The sequence below is a fragment of the Chrysemys picta genome, chromosome 14 (assembly GCF_011386835.1).
Source record: "Chrysemys picta bellii isolate R12L10 chromosome 14, ASM1138683v2, whole genome shotgun sequence".
In the NCBI taxonomy this organism is placed as follows: domain Eukaryota; kingdom Metazoa; phylum Chordata; order Testudines; family Emydidae; genus Chrysemys; species Chrysemys picta.
This window is the reverse complement of record NC_088804.1, coordinates 43,086,932-43,108,956: the sequence shown is the minus strand read 5'-3', so window position 1 is coordinate 43,108,956 and position 22,025 is coordinate 43,086,932. Positions and strand designations below refer to the sequence as shown.

The following is a 22,025-nucleotide window of genomic DNA, read 5'->3' as shown; positions in this document are numbered from 1 at the left end:
GCAACACAGGTCTGTGTAGTGAACTAGCTCAAGTTGAATCTTCTTAGGTGTGTATCTGGCCCCATTACCATAGTACCCTAACACCCCACAGTTATTAAGCCAGCCTGGGGAGGCAAAGTAGGGCTCTTATCCCCACTGTAGAGATGGGAACTTGGCCATGTCACAGGGCGAGTGGGTAGAGCAGGGAAGTGAATCCAGGCCTTTGGCATGCCCGGCTATTGCCCCAACCAGGGCCCCAGCCTCTCTTGCTGAAGGGTTTTCCCTCCCACACCCACCCATCACTGTGAAGGAGTAAGAAATTGCACTAGACTTTGTGTGACTGAAAAAAACAAAATTCCACTTAGCAATAACTTAAGATACTTTTACCACTTGCTTTGTAAGAAGGGGAGGGAGGTGGGTGGTTGAGGTAGGGAATCTTTCACCACTCAAGCCTGCCTGAAGCAAGCAGGCGCTGCAAACCATCATCAGAAGGTTGTGACCTATTCTTGGTGAGTTAGTGGGTCTTGCTCTTGTGAACACACCTCACATGAAGAACACCATGAAAATTAGTGTTTGTGGAGCATGCATCTCTCTTTGCTGATTGGTGAAAGGATGGAGGTAATTTCATGAGAACCACTGATCTTGTGAGAATTCTGCAACTTTTGGTTGAAATCTCATGATGTTTCAGTACCCCTGCCTTCTAGTCTTGGATTGGATTTAAACCTGAGCACTGAACCCCAGCTGACACCTGATCCAGGTCTGGCCATAGCTTTTCCTCCCAGCTGTGTCTAGAATAAGTAATACTCCCAGCTTGGTGTGTTTAAAATCATTCTGGGGTTGCCAAGGCTCAATGGCTGGTGGTTCTCTACCACTAGATGACAGTGTTTGCACTGTTTTCTGACCACATTCAATGGAGGGAAAGCTCCAGCACTGCAAGGAAGTATCCTACCTAAATAAAGCAGGTGTGTCCAGCAACTGTAGGTGTGATGTGGCTGTTTTTCGCCCTTACAGCTGTTTGCAATGTCAGAGATTCATAATGCTTCATACATTTTTTTCAAAACAAATGGCAAGCCTTTAAAAATCCCTTTGCTTTTGCTAATAGAATAGGCTAAAAATCAGTTTGCAGGCCACAGCCAAAACTGATTGTGGGGCAAAGAAATACATGCAAAAGGGTGCAAAAATCCCACTACTGGCCTCTTAACTCTCAGGTGCCTGGCTGATGTGATCGCAGGGAGAGCCAGCAGCCCCAGCTCTTTGCCAAGGGGACTTAAAAAAAAAAAAAAAAAAAAAAAAAGGCACTGGATTTTCTAGAATGCACTGGGGACGCGGCAGTTCCAAACTAGCTATAATCCCTCTTCCCCATTGAATCATCTGCCAGCCTCAGATGACAGAGCAGAGCCTCACCCTTTTGCCAGATGAGTTCTGAAGCTGCAGTCGTAACATTACATTATGAGCATTTTGCATTACAGCTGAGGCCTAAAATATTTATTTCATTGAGAGAGCTAGGGAAACCACAGCTCACTGCAAGAAGTTACTGTCCTGCCACTAAACAACAGGAATATTCATAAGCTTGCCAGCTCTGTATAGGCCAGAGACCATGCATAAAATAAGGTGTCCTGTGTTACAGCTTTTACTGAGTAATCAGGGAAAATATTGAACTCCCTGAAACTAGAACAGCAGCATTTAATTAAAAAAAAACCCTACTAAGAATTGCTCCCCATACCCATCCTAGCAGAGGGGCATAGGGAGAGGTGTTTAGGTGGGAACCATTCAGATAAATCACATCAACTGGTTCCTGAAACTAAACCAACAGCTATTGAGTTTCTGCAATGCAGCAAAGGGACACAAACTTCAACCAGGGGGTCTAAAAAAGTGAGGGTTTTCTCCCACTACCATGGCATTGGGCTGCAAGCTGGCTCCTACACAGGGACATTACATCCTATCTGCTCTAAACATACTGCAGTTCCAAAGTGAACAGAGGAAGGCCCCTCAGCTCATCTTTAAATCAACCAGTGAAGGGTGCATGCTGTACAGAACGTCCTATAAAAGGTCCTTTGCTTTTAGTATTACTGGCTACGGTGCTTGTTATTAAAAGAAGGCCATCCTGCCGCCAGTGACTCAACCAACTCCCTGTACCATCCCTCCAGTGGAAACACAGTCGGTGGAGAGGTGTGAGAGGCAACTGGCTTAAAAATTAAGGCCCAACTCCACGAAGGTATTTAGGCTCCTAACAGCTATTGAAGTCAGTGGGTGTTGGGAGGCTAAATCTCTTTGTGGCTCTGGTCTTAACTTTTTTAGAAAAAACTAAAAAAAAGCCTTCCCTGAGCTGGAGCACTGACTTCGCCCAATGTTGGAGTCAGGCTCTTACTTCCTGCTTCCCACAGCTGCAGGATCCCAGCTCTGCTGTTTTCTTCAGTCTAGTGCCAGCCTTGACTAAACCCTCAGCCTCTGACTCCAGGCCCTATAAATTACAGAGGAAATACTTCAGAAAATCTTTTCTTTTCCTGATTGGACTCAGTGCATTCCAAGGGGGTTTGGCCTGGGGCACAGTCAACTGCTAACAACATCCAGGAGAGGCTTTTAGCAGGCGAGTTAATTGCCAGACCACAGTTGGACTTAACTCACTACTAGTGTGAAAGTGATGTCATGCCTTGTGCTAGGGCAGCGATAAAAAGTGACATGAATTCCAGTTCATTTTCTTGCCAACTGCCACTGCCTTCCTGTCGCTGGAGGGGTGGCGGAGAGTCTGAAGTGGAACTCAATCAAGTCACCAAGCCCTGGCATGGATTTTTGGACTCATTCTTAGAATGACAATAGATTGGGCCAGGATAGGCAGCGTTAGTGGAGAGCGCTTGCGTCTTATTCTAACCCGCTCTAGCTCTTGTACAAGAGAAGGGGTGGGGAAAGGCAAGTTTGCAGATTCTGCCAATTACTACATTAATGGAGAAAAAAAAATCCAGTCTGAATGGCTGAACTAATTCGTGTCAGACCCTAGTTCTCCAGACCTGAGTCCTCCTGTAGCAATGGGGCTTGAGGCCTTTCTGTTTTTCTTTCCCCCTTGGATCTTCTGCTGCTCACCTGAGTGATGGCATGCTACCTAGCACAACCTCAGTCTCACCCCGCACCTGCTGCACGACCAGCTTTGGCAAGACGGGCTAGTGTAGGGCAGCACCACTCACAAACTCCATGGAAACGCTGCCTCAGTTAAAGCATCGGCTTTCCAACAACGCCCAAGGCACAACTTGTCCATCCTCACTTTCAGGAAAAGATTTGCGTTACCCACAGGTGCAGGCAACTGCCTCCCCAGCTCCAGGTTCGTGTGTCAGCGCTTCAGGGCAGGGAGCGTCATTCCTCTCTCTGCAGCGCCCAGCACAATGGAGCCCCAGTTTGGGGGAAACCTTCAGCTGCTATCCCAGGAGTGATGTGAAATAATAGTGAGACATCCCTGCTGCTTCCCCCTTTCCAGGGGGTTGATATTGAAGCTCATGTCTCCTTCGTGGGTTCCTTGCTGTGAAAGATCTGGGCCCCAGCCCTGCAACAGAGCCAGCGGGCACAGGCTTTCACCATAACAGGCATAGCTAAACTGTGCCCACCAGCGGGCTGCCACAGCCGCTTACTAGGAGCCCAAGTGCTGCACATAAGCAGCCATTTATGCAGGCTGTGATACCAGCGATGGCAGGCCCCCTAGAAAGGTAGCATCAGAAGCCACTGCCATGGGAATGGAGTCCTGAGCTGCTGCTGGCTGGCTCACTCTCTCTCCCCCACACCATCCCTGCTGCTTTCCCCAGCTCCCAGCCTTTCCCCAGACCATTCCTGGCTGGCTTTCCCTCTGTCCGTCCCCCACCTGCCTCTGAACCCCCCTTTCCCTCAACTGCTCCCAGCCTGAATTTCACACACTCAAATCAATACAGACTTTGCCCACACAGCAGAGTTAGGCTTTCCTCTGGACATGTATCACCACAGGAACCAGAAGAAAACAAAGGAGTTCAGGACACTCACCAGTCAGGAGGGAGGTGCAGCTGTAATGACCCAAATTGCTGTTTAAGGGCTAGAGCTCACTGGCTGTGCCAAATTTAAAGAGTCAGCCCCAGGCATGCTGGGAAAAAAGTTCCTATAAGAGCCCAGACCCCCGCAGGGGGAAGAGTTAGTTGGGAGCAGGCAGCCCCAGAGAAAGGGATTATGACTACACTGTGCTACGGTACCAGCATTGATTTAAAGATGGGCTTTCCTGTTATTTGTCCGTTCCCTCCCCCCATCCACCTCAATCTCCTTCTCTCATCTCTGTACTTAGACAGGCCTTTCAGACTGTCTGCCATGCTTCTGTCTTCACCATGTTCAAACCATTCCCAGCAGGCTCGTTTCTGTAGCACCACCTACCTCAATGAGCCTGAAACCGCAAGAGCAGCAAATGAGTCTTCTGGGTAAGTGTGCAGCCAGTGCCCTTCACACCCTCCCTGTTCATCAAACCCAGCACACCGATGGTGAGCTCCTCTGGGCAGAGACCTTCTTTGCATGTATTTTCTGTGAAGCACCTTACTTACCTCTGGGTGCTATGAAATACTAAAAAAAGAACAGGAGGACTTGTGGCACCTTAGAGACTAACAAATTTATTAGAGCATAAGCTTTCGTGGACTACAGCCCACTTCTTCGGATGCATATAGAATGGAACATATATTGAGGAGATATATATACACACACAGACAGAGAGCATAAACAGGTGGGAGTTGTCTTACCACCTCTGAGAGGCCAATTAATTAAGAGAAAACAAACTTTTGAAGTGATAATCAAGCTAGCTCAGTACAGACAGTTAGATAACAAGTGTGAGAATACTTACAAGGCGAGATAGATTCAATGTTTGTAATGGCTCAGCCATTCCCAGTCTTTATTCAAACCGGAGTTGATTGTGTCTAGTTTGCATATCAATTCTAGCTCAGCAGTTTCTCGTTGGAGTCTGTTTTTGAAGTTTTTCTGTTGTAATATAGCCACCCGCAGGTCTGTCACTGAATGACCAGACAGGTTAAAGTGTTCTCCCACTGGTTTTTGAGTATTTTGATTCCTGATGTCAGATTTGTGTCCATTAATTCTTTTGCGTAGAGACTGTCCGGTTTGGCCAATGTACATGGCAGAGGGGCATTGCTGGCACATGATGGCATATATCACATTGGTAGATGTGCAGGTGAACGAGCCCCTGATGGTATGGCTGATGTGATTAGGTCCTATGATGATGTCACTGGAATAGATATGTGGACAGAGTTGGCATCGGGGTTTGTTACAAGGATAGGTTCCTGGGTTAGTGGTTTTGTTCAGTGATGTGTGGTTGCTGGTGAGTATTTGCTTTAGGTTCGGGGGTTGTCTGTAAGCGAGGACAGGTCTGTCTCCCAAGATCTGTGAGAGTAAAGGATCATCTTTCAGGATAGGTTGTAGATCTCTGATGATGCGCTGGAGAGGTTTTAGTTGGGGGCTGAAGGTGACAGCTAGTGGTGTTCTGTTATTTTCTTTGTTGGGCCTGTCTTGTAGGAGGTGACTTCTGGGTACTCGTCTGGCTCTGTCAATCTGTTTTTTCACTTCAGCAGGTGGGTATTGTAGTTTTAAGAATGCTTGATAGAGATCTTGTAGGTGCTTGTCTCTATCCGAGGGATTGGAGCAAATGCGGTTATATCTTAGGGCTTGGCTGTAGACAATGGATCGTGTGGTGTGTCTACTTGCGCTACATTGATGACATCTTCATCATCTGGACCCATGGAAAAGAAGCCCTTGAGGAATTTCACCATGATTTCAATAATTTCCATCCCACCATCAACCTCAGCCTAGATCAATCCACACAAGCGGTCCATTTCCTGGACACTACTGTGCTAATAAGCGATGGTCACATAAATACCACCCTATATCGGAAACCTACTGACCGCTACACTTACCTACATGCCTCCAGCTTCCATCCAGGACACACCACACGATCCATTGTCTACAGCCAAGCCCTAAGATATAACCGCATTTGCTCCAATCCCTCGGATAGAGACAAGCACCTACAAGATCTCTATCAAGCATTCTTAAAACTACAATACCCACCTGCTGAAGTGAAAAAACAGATTGACAGAGCCAGACGAGTACCCAGAAGTCACCTCCTACAAGACAGGCCCAACAAAGAAAATAACAGAACACCACTAGCTGTCACCTTCAGCCCCCAACTAAAACCTCTCCAGCGCATCATCAGAGATCTACAACCTATCCTGAAAGATGATCCTTTACTCTCACAGATCTTGGGAGACAGACCTGTCCTCGCTTACAGACAACCCCCGAACCTAAAGCAAATACTCACCAGCAACCACACATCACTGAACAAAACCACTAACCCAGGAACCTATCCTTGTAACAAACCCCGATGCCAACTCTGTCCACATATCTATTCCAGTGACATCATCATAGGACCTAATCACATCAGCCATACCATCAGGGGCTCGTTCACCTGCACATCTACCAATGTGATATATGCCATCATGTGCCAGCAATGCCCCTCTGCCATGTACATTGGCCAAACCGGACAGTCTCTACGCAAAAGAATTAATGGACACAAATCTGACATCAGGAATCAAAATACTCAAAAACCAGTGGGAGAACACTTTAACCTGTCTGGTCATTCAGTGACAGACCTGCGGGTGGCTATATTACAACAGAAAAACTTCAAAAACAGACTCCAACGAGAAACTGCTGAGCTAGAATTGATATGCAAACTAGACACAATCAACTCCGGTTTGAATAAAGACTGGGAATGGCTGAGCCATTACAAACATTGAATCTATCTCGCCTTGTAAGTATTCTCACACTTGTTATCTAACTGTCTGTACTGAGCTAGCTTGATTATCACTTCAAAAGTTTGTTTTCTCTTAATTAATTGGCCTCTCAGAGGTGGTAAGACAACTCCCACCTGTTTATGCTCTCTGTCTGTGTGTGTATATATATCTCCTCAATATATGTTCCATTCTATATGCATCCGAAGAAGTGGGCTGTAGTCCACGAAAGCTTATGCTCTAATAAATTTGTTAGTCTCTAAGGTGCCACAAGTCCTCCTGTTCTTCTTTTTGCGGATACAGACTAACACGGCTGCTACTCTGAAACATGAAATACTAAAGCGCATTTCCTTGTTTGTGTGCTGCCCCCAGCACAGTGTAGCTGGACCTGGTTGTGGCCACGAGCTAGTACCATCTCCAAACCACCCCTAATAATCGAACCTCTCTGGTCCGAGCCATTTGAAGGCAACATTCTTGTCCCTTTGGGTCTGAGGTTTTGGTGAGGTTCTGATCTTCCAGAGCAGGCAATTGGATTCATTCTCCTCCCCGCCTACACCCACACTCCTTACTCTGGCTGTAAAGGGTTTCCTGCATGTGTGTACCATGAGGAGTCAGGAAGGGGTTAAACTAATAGCAAAAGGGGAGGGTAAAAAGTGGGAAGATATGAAGTACAAAATGAATCAAGGAACCAAGGGGCATGGAGAGAAGAAATTCTTGAATTGCCCATAGCCCAAGGCTAGAGGCCTGGGAAACAGGCCAGAGGGAGGGGACATTGATGGGCATCAGTTCACTCCAGTTGCTATGACTGGGCCTTTGTGGGATGATTCCCCCGGGTGAGACTCTGGTGGGATTTTAAACTCAATGGCGAGAACCTGTTTGGGAAGGGACAGAGGGGGTGGGGGAGGGGCACTCTGTCCAAAACGGCATTCACTGTTTCCAAGTCACTGACCGCTCTGAAGAAAATGATCTTCAATAGTTATGGCTTAATGTCCTAGCAGATAAAGCACAAGCTGGGGTATTAGTTGATGTCTGCTGCAGACCACCACGTCACCCGAGGGAACAGGGTAACCGCCTCCCTTACACACCTATCTACGTGTACCAAAAAACCCTTCATGAGCGGGGGGAATTCAGTTTGAAGGACAGATGCTTCAGGTTTCATGCTGCCAGTACTAAACCAGCCTTGGAATGTCTAAACATTATAGATGAAAATTTCCGAACTCCAAGAGTTTCAGCCAATACAGGGGAATTTTTTATTAAACTTGTACTAACAGATAAAGAAGAACTGATCGTGGAACTAAATGGTAGCTTAGGTACAAATGATTATGATTTGGTCACATTTATAATGGGCAAGGAGAATACAGTCTAGATCAGTAATATACTGGTATACACTTGGTGCTTTAATAGGGCCAATTTCACAAAGTTGAAAACAATTAAGAGCCCAATCAGCTGGAAGGAAGAATTTAATCAGAAAAATGTTAATAATAATTGGGAATCATTTAAGAACACACCTTACTAGATGCCCAAAAAAGCTACAATTGAGGAAGGCCGTGCTGGTTAAAAAAAGGTACCTGGTTGAGAGGGGAAGTGAAGGCTGCAGAAAAAAAAAATTAAAAATATCTACCAGATGGAAAAAAGGAGAAGTTGATAGTAATGAATATAAATCAGATGTCAGGAATTGTCAAAAATTAATAAGGGAAGCCAAGGGACACAAGGAGAAATCAGTGGCCAGCAGAGTTAAGAACAAGAAGGAGTTTTTGAAATATGTTAGGAACAAAAAGAATCCAGACAATGGCATTGGTCCATTACTAGATGGAAATGATCGCATTATCAATAATAATGTAGTAAAGGTAGAGGAGTTCAGCTGTATTTGGGGGGAAAAACAGATGATGTGGTCTCATCATATGTTGATAACAATTGTTCCATTCCGCTAGTCTCTCTGGCAGATGTTAAACAAGCTACTGAAGCCAGACATTTTAAAATCAGCAGGTCCAGATAACTTGCATCCAAGAGTTTTAAAAGAGCTGGTCAATGAGCTCACTGGACTGTCAGTGTTGGTTTTCGATAAGTCTTGGACCCCAGGGAGGTTCCAGAAGACTGGAAGAAAACTGCTGTTGTACCAGTTTTTAAAAAGGGTAACCAGGATGACTTAGGTAATTACAAGCCTGTTAGCCTGACATCGATCCCAGGCAAAATAATGGAGCAGCTGATACAGGACTCATAGACTCATAGACTCATAGACTGTAAGGTCAGAAGGGACCATTATGATCATCTAGTCTGACCTCCCGCATGATGCGGGCCACAAAAGCTGACCCACCCACTCCTGGAATAATTCTCTCCCTTGACTCAGCTGTTGAAGTCCCCAAATCATGATTTAAAGACTTCAAATTGCAGAGAATCCTCCAGAAAGCGACCCCTGCCCCATGCTGCGGAGGAAGGCGAAAAACCTCCAGGGCCTCTGCCAATCTACCCTGGAGGAAAATTCCTTCCCGACCCCAAATATGGCGATCAGCTGAAACCCGAGCATGCGGGCTAGATTCTCTAGCCAGACCCTCTGGAAAAAATTCTCTGTAGTAACTTTTAATATCCCATCATTGACCATAGTTACTAATTACCAGCGATGGCACGTTATTGACCTATTGACTAAAATCACTTTATCCCATCAAACCATCCCCTCCATAAACTTGTCAAGCTTAATCTTAAAGCCAGAGAGGTCTTTCGCCCCCACTGTTTCCCTTGGAAGGCTGTTCCAAAACTTCACCCCTCTGATGGTTAGAAACCTTTGTCTAATTTCAAGCCTAAACTTCCCGATGGTCAGTTTATATCCATTTGTTCTCGTGTCCACATTAGTACTGAGCTGAAATAATTCCTCTCTCTCCCTGGCATTTATCCCTCTGATATATTTAAAGACAGCAATCATATCCCCCCTCAGCCTTCTTTTGGTTAAGGTAAACAAACCGAGCTCCTCGAGTCTCCTTTCATCTGACAGATTTTCCATTCCTCGGATCATCCTAGTGGCCCTTCTTTGTACCCGTTCCAGTTTGATTTCATCCTTTTTAAACATGGGAGACCAGAACTGCACACAGTACTCCAAATGAGGTCTCACCAGTGCCTTGTATAACGGAACCAGCACCTCCTTATCCCTACTAGAAATACTTCGCCTAATGCATCCCAAGACCGCTTTAGCTTTTTTCACGGCCAAGTCACACTGCCGACTCATAGTCATCCTGCGATCAACCAGGCTCGATTAATAAAGAAGTAAAGAATGGTAATGTCATTAATGCAAAGCCATGGCTTTATGGAAAATGGATCCTGTCAAACTAACTTTATATTTTCTGACAAGATTACAAATTTGATTGCTAAAGCTACTAATACGGACATAATATACTTAGACTTAAGCCAAGGCGTTTGGGTACCACAAAACATTTTGATTAAAAAACTAGAACAATATAAAATTACCATGGCACACATTCAATGGCATAAAAACTGGCTAACTGATAGGTCTCAAAATGTAACTGTAAACAGGAACTTGTCATTGGAGAAATGGTCTGAATTAAACAGGATAAAGTTTAACAAAGACAAATGCAAAGTGCTCCACTTAGGAAGAAAAAAATCAGTTTCACACATACAGAATGGGAAGAGACTGTCTAGGAAAGAGTACGGCAGAAGGGATCTAGGGGTTATAGTGGACCACAAGCTAAATATGAGTCAACAGTGTGATGCAGTTGCAAAAAAAGCAAACATGATTCTGGGATGTATTAACAGGTGTGTTGTGAGCAAGACACGAGAAGTCATTCTTCCGCTCTACTCTGCGCTGGTTAGGCCTCAGCTGGAGTAGTGTGTCCAGTTCTGGGCACCACATTTCAAGGAAGATGTGGAGAAATTGGAAAGGGTCCAGAGAAGAGCAACAAGAATGATTAAAGGTCTGGAGAACATGACCTATGAAGGAAGGCTGAAAGAATTGGGTTTGTTTAGTTTGGAAAAGAGAAGACAGAGGGGACATGATAGCAGTTTTCAGGTATCTAAAAGGGTGTCATAAGGAGGAGGGAGAAAACTTGTTCACCTTAGTCTCTAAGGATAGAACAAGAAGCAATGGGTTTAAACTGCAGCAAGGGAGGTCTAGGTTGGACATTAGGAAAAAGTTCCTAACTGTCAGGGTGGTTAAACACTGGAATAAATTGCCTAGGGAGGTTGTGGAATCTCCATCTCCGGAGATATTTAAGAGTAGGTTAGATAAATGTCTATCAGGGATGGTCTAGACAGTATTTGGTCCTGCCATGCAGGCAGGGGACTGGACTCAATGACCTCTCGAGGTCCCTTCCAGTCCTAGAATCTATGAATCTATGAATTGAGTGGGTGTTTCCCCAGTGGGGTCCTGCAGGGATTGGTTCTTGGCCCTGCGTTATTTAATATTCTTAACAATGACCTGGAAGAGAACAGAAAATAATCACTGATAAAGTCTGCAGATAACACAAGAACTGGAATCACAGTAAATGATGAGACCACCAGTCACTGAGTCAGCATAAACTGGGTGCAAGCAAACAATATGTTTTAATATGGCTAAATGTAAACATCTGGGAACAAAGAATGCAGGCCACATTTACAGGATGGGAGACTCTAGCCTGGGAAGCCGTGACTCTGAAAATGATTTGGGATTTGTGGTGGATAATTAACTGAACGTGAGCTGCCAGTGTGGCCAAAAGGACTAATGCGATCCTGGGATGCATAAACAGGAATCTCAAGGAGAAGTCGAGAGGATATTTTACCTCTGTATTTGGCACTGGTGTAACCACAGCTGGAATCCTGTATCCAGTTCTGGTGCCCACAATTCAAGAAGGATGTTGATAAGTTGGAGAGGGTTCAGAGAAGATCCACAAGAATGATTAAAGGATTAGAACACATGCCTTGTAGTGACAGACTCAAAGAGCTCAGTCTATTTAGCTTAACAAAGAGAAGCTTAAGGGGTGATTTGATTACAATCCACAAGTAACTACACGGGGAACAAATATTTAATAATGGGCTCTTCAATCTAGTGGCAAAAGGTATAGCACGATCCAGTGGCTGGAAGTTGAAGCTAGACTAGAAATAAGGGGTACATTTTTAACAAGGCGAGTAATTACCATTAGCAAAATTTACCAAGGGTTGTGGTGGATGCTCTATCCCAGGCAATTTGTAAGTCAAGGTGGGCTCTTTTTCTAAAACCTTTGCTCTATGTGTTATTTGGGGGCAGGTCTCTGGCCTGTTGATAGAGAAGGTCAGTCTGGCCTTGGACTCTATGAATGTCTGAAATTGGAACTTGTCCCTGGTCGTGCTCTGCAAAGGCCCGGCTGTGTTACACTGTCTGTATTTTTCCAGCTGCCTTGGAAGTCTCCTGCCCCAGACTGCAGTCACTGGGCGGGCATTTGGTGGCTGTGCCACAGGCCCCTGGGTGGTAGAGTTGCAAACAAACCATCTCATCTCTCTGGAATATAAAGAAGGCTGTGTACCACCTTCCCATCAATTACAGTCTTTCAGGAGCCATCAGCCTCACCTCCAGCGGGGGAGGAGGGCTGCAGTGCAGGTTCATTCGCTGCACACATGGCCCATACGGACACTTACTCACCAAAAATGGGCATGTGGGTAGCAACTAAAATCTAGATCCTGCTCCAAGCCCTCTGGGCACAGTCCAGGATGGAGCAAGGGAAGCATAGGGAGGGGAGGGGGGGTGTCTCAGTGGCTGACATTGGGCTGGTTGCTGCTGGGGCACCTGGAAGCTTTTCTCTCCCGTGAACACTGCAGCTCTGTCCCCTTAAGCAAACTTGGCTCTTGGCTGTATTCCAAGCTGAACGTGTCAAAGCCGCTGGCCCCTCCTCTCCATTCCGTCCATTTACCGCGCTGCCCTTTAGCCCCAGAAAGGGCCTGGCCCTCAGATGCTGAAGACAAGGATCCTCCGCAGGGAAATGGCCCCAACGCTCCCACCCTTCCCTTAGCTGCAAAATCCTCCCTCCTAACAAGCCACCCCACCCTGCTGCAACCACCATCCAAATACCAGCTCAGAACTGCCAACCATTCCTGGACTCCATCAAGTGTCCCAGAGGCTGGACCTCACCCCTCCCTCCAGCACACAGCCCATCAGTGCCAGCTCTTGCTCCCAGGGAGCAGCAGGAGCTAGTGGACTTGGGGGGGGGGGAGGAGACATTGGGGCACTGTTCACCTGCGGCTGCGGCAGCGTGTGGTCTAACTTTCCTTCTAGCCCCTGTGATGGGAGCCTCCTCACCCCGACACACAGGTGATGCCAGAACCACCTCCCCTCTCTGAGCAAGCCTGGCAGAGCAGCCTCCCTAACCCGCCCATCTTTGCTGGGGGTGCTCCCTTCATTCCAGACAGCCCCGCTCTGCCCTTCACCACGGCCCCTCCAGAACAGAGCAACTGCACATGCAAGGCAAGCGCCGCGTTCTGTTCCACCCAAGCAGTCCAGCTCCCAAAGCCTCCCTTTGCAGGCTAGCCCCTACTGGCTCCGCGCAGGGAGGGCACAGTGGAGCATGGCCAGCCGAGGATCAGGGGGTGGAGGATTTATAGCAGCCCCTAGAGGTCCCACAGTACTAGGTGCTAGTAACAGTCCAGGCTGCTCCATCCAGTGCGACAGAGCAGCCTCCGCTTCTCCACAAAGCCCCCGCCTAGCACTAGTTGGGGTGGGTGCAGGTGCAATGGAGGCACTACGCAGAATGGCACCGGAAGAGTCCAGCTGTCCCTGAAGGCACTCAGGTCCCACGGTGATGAGGACAGAAGCTGCTGCTGGTGCCTGAATTCCCAATGCTGGGGCCACCAACGTGTGCTGCATTTTTTAGATGTTCCCTTCCTACTTCCATGACTTTACACTGCATCCTGCATGCCCGAGGGGGCTGTGCTCTGCTCCCTGGGAGCATTCCCCCCCAGGCCCCGGCTGCTCAGAGCGACGGGGACAGAACCAGGGTTAAATTCAGTTGGAGCTGTGCAGAGCAGAGCTCTGGCAAATATTTCCAACCCCCCTGGAGTTTTTAATAGCATCTTGGGGGTGGGGGGTGCTCTGGGAAATCCTCTGTGAGAATTTAAGCCCTGGACAGAACTTCTCTCTTCACAGGACTGTATTGATCTGCCACCTTCACAGAGTCACACGCAAACCCCCAAGCAGCTGCTGATCGTTTATTGCACAAGAAATTGGCATCACTGAGGCAGGATGGTGCAGTACAAAACTATCAAGGTTACCGCTCCAAAGCTATTGCAATTTGTTGTATCCATAGACTTCATTATATACAGCTATGTACACAGATGCTCTCACACGCATGCGGGGCCCACCCCCCACGCACACACCAACACTTGGGCCACTGCTGTCCTCAGACCTGGGAAGGGCGAACTCTCCGAGGCAGCAGCCTAGGCCGGCAGAGGCTGTAGAATAAGGAAACAGCAGAGAGCTGGATTCTGCCCTCACTTACAGCAGCGTAACTCCAAGGGCTTCTGCTCTCCACCGCGGTCTGGGACAGAAGAATCAGGCCAAGAGTTTCCACTTGAACCCACAGACGGAGCAAAGGCCACACGAGCTCTTCGCACATGGGCACTCAGCTGCCGGGCTCAGGGCAAGTCGGGAGGGGTCACTGCTTTGAAAAGCTCTCTGCTCGTTTCAGCGGCGAAAGAGCCCGTTTCGCAGCCCTCAGCTGCAGTCGCTGCAGGACCGGAGCGCGAGAGAACAGCGTGTTGTCTGTACAAAACACGAGCGGAGCCTCTAGAATCCTATTAAAGAGCATCACCACCACCTAGCAATACATTCCATTGAAATAGTTAAATAAAGAGCACGGGGGCCACACACACTTGCAAATCAAAGCACAGGCCTATGCCCCCGTCTGCCTGCCTCGGGGCGGCCCTCCCCACTGGTCACTCCTTCGGGGCAGAGTTCCCAACCACATCCATCCTGTGCAGACACAACTGACAGGTAGGGGCGCCCCCCGCCCACTGGCTGGAAAGGAGCCGGCTGAAGGTCAGTGGGAGTTTTGCCATTGCCTCTGTTGGGGGCAGGACTGGGCTCATGGACGTCACTACCCAGCACCACCTGAGTAGGAGCTTTAGTTACTTTAATCGATACGCCAGGAAAAATAGACGTGAAAAACGACCCTTAAAAAGCAGTTCCCTGCTCGTTTGAATGCTAAAAAGCTCTGTCCAGCGCTAGGCCCTGGCAGGAGCTTCCCCAGACAGAAGTGCCCACCCGGCCTTGCTGTCTCGGGCCGTTCCGAGCAGCCCCAATCCAAAGGGACGTTAGCTCTGTGCACTAACAAAGGAAAGACACCGCAGGAAATCACTGGGTTTGTTTGGAATTCTCTGCTTTCCATTCATTCAATGCCCGTTTTCCAGGTGGCAGAGGTAACGATTGCACACATTTCTTTGGTGCAAAGTGGCTCGGGGAGGGGGAGGTGTCTTCACTACTGCCCAGCCTTGGGGGGACACTGCCGTCTCTCGGGGTCCCTGCTGCAGGCCCAAAGACCCCAAGGTCTGGAGCTCAGACACTGGGCTGCAGTTGGATGGTGACTGGAACTTGTACAGGGTCCGGCCCCCAGGAGGGCACCACGTGGCAAGGGGCCAGTGATCCAGCCCCCTCCCAGCCATCCGCTTCGTTCCCCCTCAGTAGTGGCATATGGGTGGGCTCTTGTGTCCGTCTCCCCCCTAACACCTTGGGCTCGCTTTGGAGGTGGGGGGGGGCAGCCCGTCTGCCATTGGGCTGCATTGGCACCAGCCTAACCCAGGAACAAGAGTGACAGACAAACTCCCAGGGAGGGCGGGAGGGAGACAGACAAACTGCTCTCTGCCTGCCCTGAGAGCGAGAGCACCCAGCGTGCAGCCTACTCCAGACGCTGCTCTGCCCTGGGCCGGCCGAGGGGTGCCGGGGAAGGAGCAAGCGTCATTACTCCTGGCCAAAGCCTTCTGTCTCCTCAATGGCATACAGCAGCTTCTCCTTCAGCTGTTCATAGCTCTTGTAGGGAGGAAGATCCAGGCGGTTAAAGCTGGCGAGAAAACAAAGGCTGTCAATGCAGTGGCAATTCCCCCCTTCCCCCGCCCCCATGCTCTCCTGAAGCAGGGGCATCTCCCTGCTCTCTCAGCCACGCTCTGGGGCTGCACTTTGAGATGCATAAGCTGGCCCCAGCACACGGAAGTTGTGGCCACATCCCCTGCAAAGCCCATGGTGGAGCTGGTTTGAGAGCAAGCAAGGGGTAGCCCCACATAGACTGCTTGGATTCACCCCCATCTGCTCCAAGAGGAATGAGACTCACCAGGTGTGACTCCGGGGCAGCCACGTCTCTTTGCCAACTTTATCGATGCAGAACTTCTGCGGACCATTACTGCCTGTCAGTCACGAACAGAACAACTCATTACATTACAGGAAAGGAAACACTGAAAGCTGGAAAGGACACTTCACGTAACATCTAGCTAACCGGTGGAACTCACTGCTACAAGATCTCATTGAGGAAAGAGCTCAGTGGAGATTTATATGGGTAATAAGATTACCCACAGTAACACTAACTAGGATAAACATTTCCCTTATCAGGTAATACAACTCTTGTGCTCCAGGGCTGAAGCCAACTTTACCAGCTTGGGATCAGGAAGAAATTTCCCCAATAGGTATGTTAGTGCATAAATGGCCACTAAGGGGTTTCTTCTACCTTCCTCTGAAGCAGCTGGTACTGGCCACTGACAGGATGCTGGACCATTCATCTGGCATGCGATGGCAAAGCTGGGCTACTGGTGGCAGTCCGTTAGAGATCACCAAACCAGACTAGAAAGCAGGACTAACAGCTCTTTAAACAGCTACATATAATGTGCAGGAAGAAAAACTTATCATGGGGGATTTCAGTCTGAGGGACATATGCTGGAGGTCTGCTGTCATGTTGGAAATGTCCCTGGAGTTTCTAAAAATTATAGACAATTTTCTAACAAGAAATATTGCAGCCAGCTCAGGGTAATTCCATATAAGACCTCATTTTGATATCTGAAGATGAACTGATCACTGAATAAAAATTGTGGTTGTCTAGGTGAAACTGATCATGACGGATCACATTTGTTATGAGCAAACAGTATATAGTCCTGACCAGTAATACATATACTTTGGACTGAAAGTTGAAAATCATTATGAGTAAAAATGATTAGGAAGAAAAATGTAAACTATTTAAACAAAACATGAAGGATAATTGGGAGTTGTCTAGGAAAACTAAACTAAATACCCAACAAAACACAATTTCACAATTACAAAGGAATGCTTCTTCAGTTAAAAAATATCCTGATTAATAAGAAAAGTAAAAACAGAACTAAAAATAATATATAATGAATGGAAAAAGAAGAAAGTTGATAGTAATGACTATAAATGAACAGTGATGAAATGCAGACGATTGATAAGGGAGGCTAATGGTATCAGTGAAAAAAACCTATGCCCAGTAGGTTTAAGGAATATTCACAGCTCCATGGAATATTCATAGCTTATAGTAATAATGGAATACTTTCTATTCCAACAGTAACAAGGGAGGATGTTAAATAGCAACGGCTAAAGTTAAACATTTTAAAACATGCAGGATCGGATAACTTCAATTCAAGAGTTTTAAAAACAATTGGCCAAGGAACTCTCTGAGCCACTGATGTTGATATTTAACAAATTTTGGAACACTGGGGAAATTCCAGGGGACTGGGAAAAAAGCTAATGGGACAGTATTTAATAAGGGAAAACAGGATAACCTGGGTAACTATATGCTGACTAGGTTTACATCAATTCCATGAAAATAATGGAAAAGCTGATACAAGATGCAATCAGTAAAGAATTAAATGATGGTAGCATAATTAATGCCAAACAGCTGGTTTTATGGAAATTCGGTTTTGTCAAACAACTGATCCCATTGTTTGATGAGATTACAGGTTTGGTTGACAAAGATAACTGTGTTGACAGATATCCGAAAGCTGTAAGGCATTTGGCTTAAAATGGGAGTACAACATTTGGTTAAAAATGTGAGAGCTGGGGGGAATTCTGTCCCTTCTCTGTGCCCTACCTTACTTCCCTGCCTTTGTAAATGCTCTGAGCTGTACCACGAAAAGGCAAGTATAACAGTCATAACATTGCCCCCCTCTGCACCCCGCCCTTCCACACCACTGGACTATCATGAGCCTCTCTCTCCTTTATCCCCTCACCCCCTTCCTGTGCACCCTGGGGCAGCTGGGAAATAAATACCAATGAGCTCTGCGAATCCTCCAACTGGTAAGCGGCAGGTCCCTGTAACGAACTGTAAAAGCCGGATCCTCTTCTCATTGTCCATCTCCTTAATCACCTGCAATCAACAGAGTAGATACAATGAGAGGGATTCTGCCATCACCTGTGTGCTCCTGGCTTCAGCAATGGTGCTTGGGATTGGGGGGCGGGGGGACAGCATCTCTCACTCCTGCCTCAGTGGCTCCTGTCCAGCTCCAACAGGAAACCAAACCGCAAAACACAGAGCATCCCCCAGACACCGAGGCTGCAGGATCTAATCTATGCTCCACAGGGGTGCAGGATGGGAGTAGCGCCCAGCCTGAGAATCCTCTGGAGAGATGACTCCACGCCCGACCCGGAGTCTCCCGGACACGGGCTTTACCCCGCACTGCCCTGGCTGAGGACCAGTTTGCTCCCCTTCTGCTCACTGAGGAGAAGAGGCACCTGAATTGGGGCTGCTTTATTTCCAGCCTCTTTTGTCACCGTCTCCCATCCTGCCTCCCCCGAGAGCAGCAGCTATTGTTGGAAACAGGCTGACCACTAAGTGCTGCCTGCTGCCCTGAGCAACTCCGGAGCCGCTGCCAGCTACGACCAAAGCCCTCGTGCTGAAGACATGCTCGGTTTCATCTCATTCTGCCTGGAGGCTGGTGAGCAGTGGAGCCCGGCCGATCCTGCCTCCCAACCCCACTCCCTTCGGGACGGCTCCCAGGTGCCTTTCAGGCTCACCTGCCAGAACCACTGGATCTGCTTGCTGTTCTTGGTGTAGTGCCGGTAGATGGTGTTCTTCTGCCAGTCACTCATGTCCATCTCCTGCATGCCGCAGAGCATCAACTAGGGAACCAGGGGACAAGTCAGCAGCCAACCACAGACTCTCCCCCACCCGCACTCTAAGCGGGAGAACGGCTGGAGTGGCACATGCACCAGTTCCTCCAGGGTCAGACTAGGCAGTGGGGTTCCATTTCCGCCCGCGACCCAGGCACTGGAGAAGTCAGGGGCTCAGCAGGAAGTCTCCAGCTCGGTAGGGGCCAGCCCGGCAGTAGGTCACCTGCTCTACAGGCTCGACAACTTCCAGCAGGCGGCACGAGAGCTTGTGTCCGGATAATGCCCCCCTGCCAGGGCAGCATTTCAGGAGCAGAGTTAAATACAAACTGTATTTTCACTAGGCCCTGAGCCAGACTGGGGGGGGGGGGGGGGGGGGGTTCTTGGCCATTAGCCGGCAGCCCCTCCTGCCCCAGCTGATGCTAGGACCTCTCTGCTGTGGGACAGCGAGCACCAATGCTTGGGACTCGCCCAGCCAGGGGCGCGGAGACCCAGCAGTTCGCTGACTCACCTCTAGCTCCTTCTCATCGAAGTACCGCAGCCACTCCAGCGGCGCCACCTCATTGAAGCCATCCAGGAAGGCCTTGGTCTGCTCCTCCACGCCCCGCGTGAACCTCCAGTCCGTCAGCAGCCTGCAAGGGCAGACGTGCAACCCGGGGCGCACCCCAGCCAAGCTCTCAGACATAGTACCCGCAACCAACCCCCAGAGCCCTGCAGGATCCCGCCAGCCCTGCCGTCTGAATCTCTGATGTTCCCGGACAGCAGCAGGGCAAGTGCAGGGGAGAGGAGTCGGGCAAATTCTCAAGGTTCCTCCCAATCCTTTCTTGTGTGGTGTTCCTGCCTCCCAAAGCCCAGAGCGGTGGCTCTCTGAGGCCTGCCGGCAGAGGGCACTTTGGGAACAGAGACCTGCTGTCGTGGGTGCGCTGGCGATGCCTGTCCACAAGGCTGGCCTGGCCACGGGGATGCACCAACTCGAACCGGGTTTGGGGGATTCTGCTGCTGCCTGGGCCCAACTCAGCACTGAACCAGCAGCACCCCGAGCTGTGGTGGGCAGGCAGCTGAGCGGCTGCAGCCGCAGGGCCTGGGGCAGAGGGAAATAAGAACCTCCCCCAATGCTCTATCTCCCCTCTCAAAGTGCTGGCAACCCCGCCCCACACCCAGCGCCAGATCCCGACTGCGGTAGGGCCACCCAGCCCACAGCCCATCGCCTCCTGCCTGCTGCCCACGTCAAAGCCAAGTAGCGCCGGGAGCAGCCCCATGCCCCCGAGCCCCATACTCCATGCCAAGGTGCGGGGAGAGCCCAGGCACTGGTACTCACATGATATACTCTTCCTTATTCTCCTCCGTCACCCGGATACTCTCCCCTCCTTCCTTCAGCTCATGTGTTGTCACCTTGCCCAGAATCTCCATGTCCTGGATGAAGTACAGCTCCAGGCCACACTCCTCCAGGCTGTTCTCCCTGGGGGAGAAGCAACAAAAGGAACATTAGCCTAGCTGCACCCAGCAAGGCGAGATCTGGCAGGATGGGGGCCGCAGCACTCCCTAAAGGTACCCTGGGGTCATGTGACCAAGCTGCATGCCTTGGTACGGCTGCTTGGAGATTTCACAGGCTCATGTGCCGGCGTTGGTGGGTTTGATACACCAGGCCCAAGGCAAGATCCTCAGCACATCGAGCCCTGGACTGTATGGGGACTTCGCCCCATCCCCCCTAGAGAAGCAGGGACCCTGGGCTGACAGGGGAGAGGCACTGACTTGATCCAGACGATGGAGTTGTAGAACTCAGGGTCGATGGATTCCAGGTCTTTCAGCGTGGGTCTCTTGTTAAGCATGCGTTTGTAGAAGGGGAGCGTGAAGCCAGTGTCAATGAATTTTCCATGATACAGCGCCTGCGCGGGAGAGAACACCCCGGTCACGGGCTCTGGGTCCCAGCATGGCCACGGACGCTGCCAAAAGCGGCACCTGGGCCGGCGGAACGTAGCGACTAAAGCACCCGACACGGCTCCCCTTCCACTCCCGCCCGGTGGCTGGGGGAGCCGCGTGCCGGGGGACCCTGAGGCTAGCCAGTGAGCCAAGCGGGACCCTGAGCCTCCTGGGACCACGGAGCACAGCCAGCAAAGGGGACAGGTCCCAGAGGTCGTGACTAGGAGAACATGGCCCCTCATGATGACACTGGAGTCCTGCTTGCAGCGCCGGGAATGCAGAGCACCCAACTTCCCTCCCACCCCCAATTCCATGGCGTCTCCCTCTCCGTTTGCAGCTCTATTAAGAGCACTTGTTTAAACAGCCCTGCTGTGGCCGCCCTGGATCCTGGCTTCCAGAAGCCTCACGGCAAAGGCAGCCAAAAACAATGCAGACGCTTGTCTGGAGCAGCCCAGCGGTGATTAATAGTCGGGGAGTTTATGGGGATCCGGCTCTGCTCCGAGCAGGGCCGGGCGGCTGGGAGAGACCTGGGAAGAACATACCAGCTTCCTGAGCATGGCCCCATGGAGGGGCTGATCCCAGAGCCAGGGGACTCTGAGCCCCAGGCCGTGGGGAGATGGGGCCGGGCCCAGGCCACCAGAGACAGGGGGAGTTGCTGGCGTTTGGGCAGCTGGAAAATCTCACATTGTTGGGGCTAAAAATAGCCCCCAAAGCTGCAGATCCACTGGGACACTGGGGTGGCAGCCAAGGAGCTGGGCACATCCCGCAGTCCAGCTGGGCGAGGCCCCGGGAACCGCCTCCGAGACACACACCCCCCCCAGAACCGCCTCCGAGACACAGGCTCCCCCCGAGACACAGGCACCCCCCCCAGAACCTCCTCCGATACACACACACGCCCCCCCAGAACCTCCTCCAAGACACACACATGCCCCCCCCCGAACCTCCTCTGAGACACAGGCACCCCCCCCAGAACCTCCTCCGATACACACACACCCCCCAGAACCTCCTCCGATACACACACACACACCCCTCAGAACCTCCTCCGAGACACACACACGCCCCGCCCAGAACCTCCTCCGAGACACACGCACACCCCCCAGAACCTCCTCCGAGACACACGCACACCCCCCAGAACCTCCTCCGATACACACGCACACACGCCCCTCCCCAGAACCTCCTCCGAGACACACACACACACACACACACACACCCCAGAACCGCCTCCGATACACAGGCCCCCCTCCCTGGCCACCCCAATGTGCCTCCTCCGATACACAGACCCCCCCCAGCCA

General features: G+C 49.9%; 1 protein-coding gene and 1 long non-coding RNA gene across 2 annotated transcripts in view; one reads left to right on the top strand and one right to left on the bottom strand.

Annotated features, from left to right (window-relative positions):
* Positions 1-4,272: 4,272 nt before the first annotated feature.
* Positions 4,273-14,369, top strand: LOC135975690 (uncharacterized). The gene is made up of 2 exons (XR_010592688.1): positions 4,273-4,400; positions 13,861-14,369. It is a non-coding gene; the product is annotated as an uncharacterized LOC135975690 (long non-coding RNA).
* WWP2 (WW domain containing E3 ubiquitin protein ligase 2) overlaps positions 13,909-22,025 on the bottom strand; it is an 83,578-nt gene continuing 75,461 nt past the window's right edge. Inside the window, 7 exon segments of the mRNA XM_065567679.1 lie at positions 13,909-15,769; positions 16,037-16,109; positions 17,977-18,073; positions 18,721-18,825; positions 19,325-19,445; positions 20,132-20,272; positions 20,566-20,699. Of these exon segments, the coding sequence (XP_065423751.1) occupies positions 15,670-15,769; positions 16,037-16,109; positions 17,977-18,073; positions 18,721-18,825; positions 19,325-19,445; positions 20,132-20,272; positions 20,566-20,699 (771 nt within the window). The 3' untranslated portion in view covers positions 13,909-15,669.